The 8,499-nt window shown below is 42.2% G+C and overlaps 1 protein-coding gene across 1 annotated transcript in view; it reads left to right on the top strand.

Annotated features, from left to right (window-relative positions):
• Window positions 1-1,535: 1,535 nt before the first annotated feature.
• The window catches only part of tcf3b (transcription factor 3b), a 41,084-nt gene continuing 34,120 nt past the window's right edge, over window positions 1,536-8,499 (top strand). Inside the window, exon 1 of the mRNA XM_010765973.1 lies at window positions 1,536-1,587. Within this exon, the coding sequence (XP_010764275.1) occupies window positions 1,536-1,587 (52 nt within the window). The remainder of the gene's footprint in view (window positions 1,588-8,499) is intronic.

The raw sequence follows: 8,499 nt of genomic DNA on the forward strand, positions 1-8,499 counted from the left end.
ACACACACACACACACACACACACACACACACACACACACACACACACACACACACACACACACACACACACACACACACACACACACACACACTGTTTGTGCCAATCTGGTGCCAGTAAATTGCTCTGTGCTGGAGAGCTTAGGGAGGCATCAGAGATCCGGGCAGCATCCCGCTCTGAGCTGCACATCCCAGGCCGACTGAATGTGGACGCTTGGCCCAGTCGGCTGGATCAGCCACTAATACACAGCCTGGGACCCGGGAATTACTGAGTAAGCACTGAGCCCCATGCAGCCCCTAGCAACATGTGTGCACAAACACGCACATAATGGGGGGCATGCTTGATCACAGGATGGAAAAAGTGCTTGCAGACTCTCACGTAGAGAGACAAAGGTGTAGCCAGCTATATTGCTGGATATTGCCATGGATGCTATGACTTGGCAAAGTTGTATACATCATATAAACATTTCTCTATAAAAAGCAGGAATTAGCCCTCAACCCAGGAATTAGTTAGCTTTGTACCACTTCCTGTGTTCCTTGGTTCCAAGTCAACGGTTTTTGGGAATCATTTTTTTGGTTTTGTCTGGAAATAAGGTCTGATGTTATAACAAGCATACGAGATCTTTGCGTTTTGTTCTAGGACATTCAACATGTCAGTTAATATCCCACTGGTTAATGTCTTAAGCTGTAATAGGTCTTCAAAAAAGCTGTTGCTGACAAGTGGCTAAATGAGACAAGTACATTTCATCACGCTGAAAATGTGTCGGCCAACAAAACACATCATCAATGCCCCGCTTTATACACATCATTGTTGAGTGTGGCTAGAGGTGCAACAGCCTCAACACATTTAACCAGAGAGGCAGTGAAACCCCTTCTTGACAGCCTGCTTTTAAATACAATGAATAGTGCGAGTGCATTAGAATGTGAACGCTTACAGCAGCCATCTTTCAGAAGCTTTGAACACTTGATTTTCCGAGTAGAACAGTTAGCGTTTCACCAAAAGGAATTGCTCAGTGTATGACGGCCCCCCGCCAACAACATTTGAAGGCTTCATCTGGTACAATACCCCTGAAAATAACCCAGCCTCCCACCAGGAGGCACTGTCTGGCCTACTTCCCAAGGCACTCACATCTGGCAGAGACATAAAACCCCTGTAAGGTGCATTTGAGGAACCCATGATTTATTTTTAAAGCTCTTATTCCTTCAAAGTCTCTTGTTCTTGTTTCTACCTTCCTGCAACTCGTTCTGTTTGCATCTATCCGTGTAATACGAGAGATTGTGTGCAAAAGCTTTTTGATTGTGTTCTCTTTATCCGTGGTACGAAGGATCGATAAGATGTTTAACATACTCCCTCCGCTTTTACAAGCCTGCAGCGAACAAGCCCCTCACCATCGACCCCTAACCGCACCCGCCGGCGCAGATCAAAGGCCCCCCTGCCACGTCCCCGCCTTACACAACACTCACGGGAGGTCCTCTTGTCTCCAGGCCGCCTCCCACTTCCTGCACAGCCGCCGGTTACCGAGGTGAACCATCGCCATGGGCAACGGACCAAAAGAGAAGGAGGAAGAGGAGGAGCGGGAGGAGGGAGGTGAGTCGGAGAGGAGATGTGAATAGATGTGAGAAGAGGGCATGAAATCGATGAGGCCATGCAACAGCTTTGCGGCTCCTGTGCCCACACACTGAGATAGAGATGCAGACAGGAACACACACACAAACACACACACACAAACACACCGCACACACACATTCAGTAAAGTAAAGAGTGAGATGACCTGGCATTCATGACTGCCAACAATCTCGTCCATATTACAGGAACGAGCGAGAATGATACACACATCCCTCCCTCACAAAGTTTAATGTTTCATCCATTTTTAGACGGCCCAAATTAATCTTCTCCACCTCAACTGACATGAATATGAGTTTTAACTTTACTCTCCTATAATTAAAGCAGAGCATTAGCGTTTCATGCAGGAGATTTCTGGAGTTTCATTTTCCACAGCGCCTGTGTTGCAAAAGGTCTTGGTGTTTCTTTTAAATGTCACTCCGCCAAAAACAGGGTTGCATTTAAGCAGCAGTAGGACGAGTGATATTTAACAGGAAGAGAAATTAGAGAGGCTGTGAGAACAGTCTGCTTGTCAACCTCACAGCCGTGGATGTATTTATAGAGACATCTATGGCAACAGCTAATACCTGACTGAATTAAAACGTGTCTCGCAGATACAGTCATTTAACTAAGTGATGAGGAATCATTTCATCAAAAGTTTCTACATGGAGGTGGAGAATAATTGTGCATCCAAGATCGAAATTAAAAAGAAAAACAGTACTTTATTAAAACGCCAGTTGAATAAACAGTGTTTTGTACCAGAATTGTATTTTTGGTGATGGAAAGGCTCCTGAAACAACCTTGATTAAACTGTTGACATTAGAAAATACGGAAAGTATACTGTAAGCTTTATCCAAGATCACTGACTTTTTATTATTATACAGTTAATAATGTGTTTGCCATTTTCATGAGAATGTCAACTGAGAGTTATTACATCCTATATTGTTAATCCAAATCATCACACGGTATTGAAACCAACCGACGGCCATTATCGGGACTCTAAACTCTAAATAAATGATTGAAGGGAAAGTCTGATGATAGATCTTTGTTAGCAGCACACATATCTGCCATCCACTAAAACATGATACACTATATTACTGGCTTTATGCAGCAGACCATCCTCACTAGATGCAAGGAAGTTGGCAACATGGATAAGTTAAACATCCAAATCAGGGGAGGCGCAATATTTGGCAAAGCAACATATTTACCAAAGCACTATTCAGAAATTGGCAATGCTACAGACCAAACCTATCATCTGTTGACAGTTTATTGATCTATTATACCAACAAACACTCCATCTTTATCTGTTCTTACTTTACTTACTACAGAACTTGGCTGGTTCAATACTGGGAAATATACCTCGCCCTTAGCTCATCGGAAAGATCGTATTGGTCCTTAAAGGCTAAATCTGTAGAAGCAGAATCAGGTTTATTGCCAAGTAGGTTCACACATACATTAACAGCGAGTGGAATTACGTCGAAATAAATAAGTTAATATAGAACCGAGATAAATTAACTGTTCACAAGAAAAATAAATATATATGAGTAAAAGAGAATGAAAAACCACTCCATGTGCAGGATATCAGAAAGAAAGAAGAAAACTGTACAGTTTTGAAGAGAAATGTGCAATAAATAAAAAAATAAAGAAGATATTTCAACCTTATACCTGATCACATATTCCTTTACCGAGCCACCTCCGCACACTTCACTGAGTGACGGATGCAGTGAAAGCCTTCTGCTCTGCGACCACAAAGCCAGTACAAAAGCCTGCTGTGTTTGGAGCCCCTCAGCGTCCCCTCGGCGGGGGTCACCTCTCCAGCCGCGCAGTTTCAGCTCAAGCCTCTGCTGTGCGGTGGGGAGACGAGCGCAACTGCATAAGAGCCTCCATTACGGCTCCCGCACAAGAGCCCCGCTCCATTATGGCGTCCACATAAGGGCCTTCATTGGGGCTCTTAGTCATTCTAATGAGCTGTTCTTTGCAGCTCTGCAGAGCCTCTGACTCGGGCTGTGCCGGGGCCCCGTGTAACAGCTCCCACGCGACTCCAGGCAGCCCCTAATGCACGAGAGCGCTCAATGAGGATTGTGATTTTTTTATTTCTGTAATTGTGAAGCTTCAGAGGGCTCTTAGGCAGAGATTTAATGGCGTCTAATGGAATCTCATCACAGAACAACAGAGAGAAAAGGACGGAGAGAGGGAGCACTGACTAATGTCTCCACATACTTTTGCATCGCAGTTAGCCCTTAATTCTGTGAATGCAATTACCTTTTTGAATGATACTTTATATAAAACATTTGCCGCATATTTTTATGTGTGTGCATTAAAAGGGTTAGCCTCATTTTTATGCTGACATACATTCAATCCTCGTGAAATCAATGGATACAACAAAGAATGGGCATTTCAAGCAAATATACTATTCCATCATCACAGGGAACTATTTGGTCTTTCTTTATTCTTTAAATTGTTGGTATTGGAGATTGTTCATCATTAATAATGGCAGCCATACCTAGAACTGAATTTACCACTACATTACTGAAGGAATAAGATAAGACAAGATAAGATAAGATGAACCTTTATTAATCCCCGAGGGGAAATTCAGTTGTACAAAGCAGCAACAGGGTAAGCGTGAACAAAAACAGTACAGCAAAGATTCACACAGATCAATAACATCTAAAATAAATAATAAATAAAATAAAATCAAGGAAAAAAATAATAATAATAATAATAATAAAAGACTATGAAAATAGGAGATGAATAAAAATAAGAGTAAAATAACTCAGCATATACAGTATACATATTTGGTCATCATCTAAGTTATAAAGTGACAAGTGAAAAGTTAACATGGGTTGTGGAAACAGTATATATTTATGACCAGTGATTTAATTGTATTTCTTTTTCATTATTAGCCCCTTATTGTGCAGCCTGATGGCTACAGGCACAAAGGACTAAATACTGAATAAGTCAAAAATGAAGTTGTTATACAACACATTAGTAGTTTGATTTGGCAACTCATCCAGCTGTCTTGAAACACAAACACCCTGGTCTTGCGCTTACCATGATCTTGTACCTTTTTTGCCATGTCATAATGTCATGCACATCAACAGACCGTAAAGAGACATCATTTACACTTTTTGCAATTAGCTACAGGCAACGCCTATGAACATATGATGGATTAGAACCCTGCCAGGCAAGTTCATGGAGACATAAACTTCTAGTGGTTGTTGAATGTATTCTTCTCTCGTCACAATTTCCCTGCAATTCCCTTCTGAAGCAACACATGACAGCATCTCTAACTCTTTCAGTCTGATCTCCTTGTATTCCCTCTGCAGCCATCTCATATTTCTCTCTCAGTTTTGTCTCCCAGCTGCTTTAAGTTCAAGCCAGCCACTCGCATCTTAAAATGTGCCTCTTCAGTACAGTTAAAAATGACAGGTTGTTGCAGTGTCAGCGGTCATGGGTAAATGCCAGCCCGCTATTTTGCAGAGCAAATGCACACGCAGGAGAACACGCATCCAGACAGTCGTTGCTCACCGGGAAGATTTAAGTGACCCGTCATCATCATCATCCGAAGGTACAAAAAGGGCACAGACGATATGTATAGCATAAATGGGTAGTCTGCTGCCACTGAGCTTTTAGACACGCTTACAAATAAAGTGTAGGAAATGCAAAGCTCCAAGAAATTCTTTCTGCTGGGAAAAGAAATGTCCTCTGTCAGTGGTCATGTACAGAAAAGACTCAAATAACTATGGCTCGCATCAACACAATGACAAGACTGATCATTGCCAAGTTACTGTAAATAAATTCTTGCTGTCTCCCCCTTCAATTTTCCAACACCAGCTCAAAAGACATTGTTATTAGTGTGTGAGTCGCAGTGTCCGTGGCTGCATTACCGACAGCATGCACCCTGCTGTGCTTTCCATTCTTTACTACAGCTACAGACACATACAATATAACGGAACCATAAACCAGTAGCTGCTATGAATGGATGACTTTAGCTATTATTGTAAGAGTTGACAGATAAAGACATACATGTGAATGCAAGACATTACACTTTTGCAATGAAGAATAGGATACAAAACAATGTATACTCTATATTTGATGTGTTTGATAAGAAAATGTTATTGTATCCCAAATATCATTGGTTTCTAACAACATGAATGGGAACAAAAGCAGGAGGATGTTCTGATATCACTTCCTGTATGAGGCTAATCATTTGTGACCTATTCTAACTTGATGCTTCAATGTAGCCGATCCGTGGATTTCCCCTGAAACACAACTGAAAGGTCTCCTAAATGTTTATTTGGGTGTTAAAACCATCATCCACTAGTCCTTATTCCTTTCAGCTGCAGTATGAGAGTTAAGTGTTGAGTCTCCCTCTGGTCCATCCACTCAAGTTTTCACACAAACCAGCCATTACCTGCTCCCTCCTGAGAAACATCACTGCATCCGTAGAGTCTCCATATAGATGCGCTAATTCAATTATTGTGTACACTTTGCAATAATCTCCTGACCTGGTTTCCTTTCCCTGTAATGAACTATCATTGGTTGAAGATACTCACGAGACAATGTTCAACATTGGCCAATACTTCATTTACAGGGGGATTTAATCAGCAAGGATATTAGCAGAAATTCAATTATTTTGCAAGTAACCCAATGGGAAACGTCATCAGTGTAACATTAGAAACTATAAAACATGTCGAAGAGTGCATTATGTTGAATTATAATACAGTAGCAGCAGAATGCATTCAGCAGCAGGATATTAAAGATGAAATACATACACTATAACATTTCACTTACTGAAATGGTATACTCATGTTCTACAAAGAGATGCATCCACGCGGAAATCTACACAAGGCGTAGGGCGGCGTACTGCCTGTGACTGAGAGGAAGAGAGAGGAAGCAGAGGAAGACACTGAGAGCAGTGTTTCCGCCAGACCAGGGCTGAGAGGGCGTCCACCCCGTGACTTGAATTTTGAATTGAGCCGTCACTTATAGATACTATCTCTTTACGTATTAGTGATGGGGAATTCATTTGGCTCGGCTCACTAAGAAGAGCAGGCTCTTTCGGCTCCTAAATGGCTCTTCATTTTAACACAGTTTACCACGGAGCCTCAGTTTCGCCGCTGCGAGGCTCCGGCGCTCGCAGTTCACGCGCGTTCTCCACTAGCACCCCCGGTCAAGGCTCGCCGGCAGTACACTTTCCGTCACGGGAACACGCTTTGCTGGCGGCGAAAATAATCCCACCAGGCTCCTTTGCCCCTCCAACAGAGGGATGTCCTTTTCCTTTTTCCTTTTCGTCATTTCAAGCGATTAAAAACTTGATCTTCTCTCTAATTATTTATTTTTTGGACGCCCTCGGCTCGCGTTCAGGGCGTCCCGAGCTGAATAAGGGCGTCAAATGGCGGTAAGACGGCCCCCTGGCGGAAACGCTGCCGTTAACTATCACTTGGCAACATCTTCTATACAGTATCTACTCAGCGGTTACAACCATTCTACCATATGCTACGGAAAAGCCTTACATCTCACTCCAATTGTGCAGCACTCCTGCTTGCCTCCCTGCTGAACCAGAGCTGCCAGGCCACGTTGAGCTGTAAGCAACAACTCTGCCTGACCGAGAATAATGAAACGTGGGTGTCGACGCAACCGTGGAATACAGACCTGGTTCAGATCGAGCGGTCGGTGTTTCCATCTACAAGTTCCTATAAACTGTCGGCATCACAAGATTTCAGAATCAATTACGCCGCAATCTGCCTGGCTCAATTTCTGTCTCGTGCATATCGTATTATGTGAATCTCTTTATAAGAGTAGAGAACAACTCAGTGTGCTGCATATAGTGCGCAAGAAGCAACTCTATCCTGTTGTGGTATAGGTGGGGAAGTTCAGCTTGTTGTTCTTTTTTTATATTCTTCCAACAGTTTGTGCTATATTATTTCATGGATCTAAAGCGTAGCTTTTTAGAAGTTGGCTTCGGGTGTTTCTCTAGCTTTTCATCGCGTTGTAATATATTTATTTCTGACAATGTGTGATGTTGTATTGTTCTGGTTTTTGGACAATTCCATGTCCAGTTGTTACCCACAAGTCTTAATCCATGCTCCGGTGTTTTCCAGGTGCAGATTGTAAAAATAAAAGTGTCCATGTTGGAGGTAGCTGGAATAATTCCAACAATGGACAGCTCAGCTCAGCCAGAAAGCAACGGCTGTAGACTCTGCTCTGATGCCGGTTTGAGGTTCAAGTCAAAACAATCAGATATAGGAGAAACCAGAGCAGCTGTAAAATACGTCTCTGAATGTGGCTGTCAGGGACTATATAAACGAATACAAAATTAAATAACAAGGAGTGTTTATTTAAATGTGATAGTTTATGTATCTATAAGCTGTTTCCCAATGGTCACCCATATTCCACAAAGCCATGATGTGTCTTCTGTCAGTAAATGCCAGTAACGTCTTCGGCCCAAGCACCCACTGACACACTTATCAGGACTACTGGGCTTCAATTCAACCGCAACAAGTCGCACTGGCTGTCCCTCAATCCTAACAATGACACTTACCTTACCATTATATCAGTTCAAGTGACTTCCTCAAAGTGTATTAAAATAAAAAGAGGGACAGACTGAGAGAGTGCTCCGCTGGTTGCTAGCAGCTTGGGCGGAGCTATTGAATTACAAATGGAGTTTTTCTGCCACCAATCAATCATAAAATAATCACATTGAAAAATCGCTATTACTTTTCCTAGGAAATTTTGAATCTTTCAGGTATTATTTATTGTTGCATACATTTCCTTGTTTAGTTTAGGGACTTATTCCTGAACGTTAGCTGTTTAGTTCTTGCTAAAAACTCCCTTTCTATAGGGAAATTATTTTACCCAGGGATTTCTTGAGATGCTATTAATTCAATTTATTGG

Source organism: Notothenia coriiceps, unplaced genomic scaffold, assembly GCF_000735185.1.
Source record: "Notothenia coriiceps isolate Sejong01 unplaced genomic scaffold, NC01 NC01_scaffold00002842, whole genome shotgun sequence".
In the NCBI taxonomy this organism is placed as follows: domain Eukaryota; kingdom Metazoa; phylum Chordata; class Actinopteri; order Perciformes; family Nototheniidae; genus Notothenia; species Notothenia coriiceps.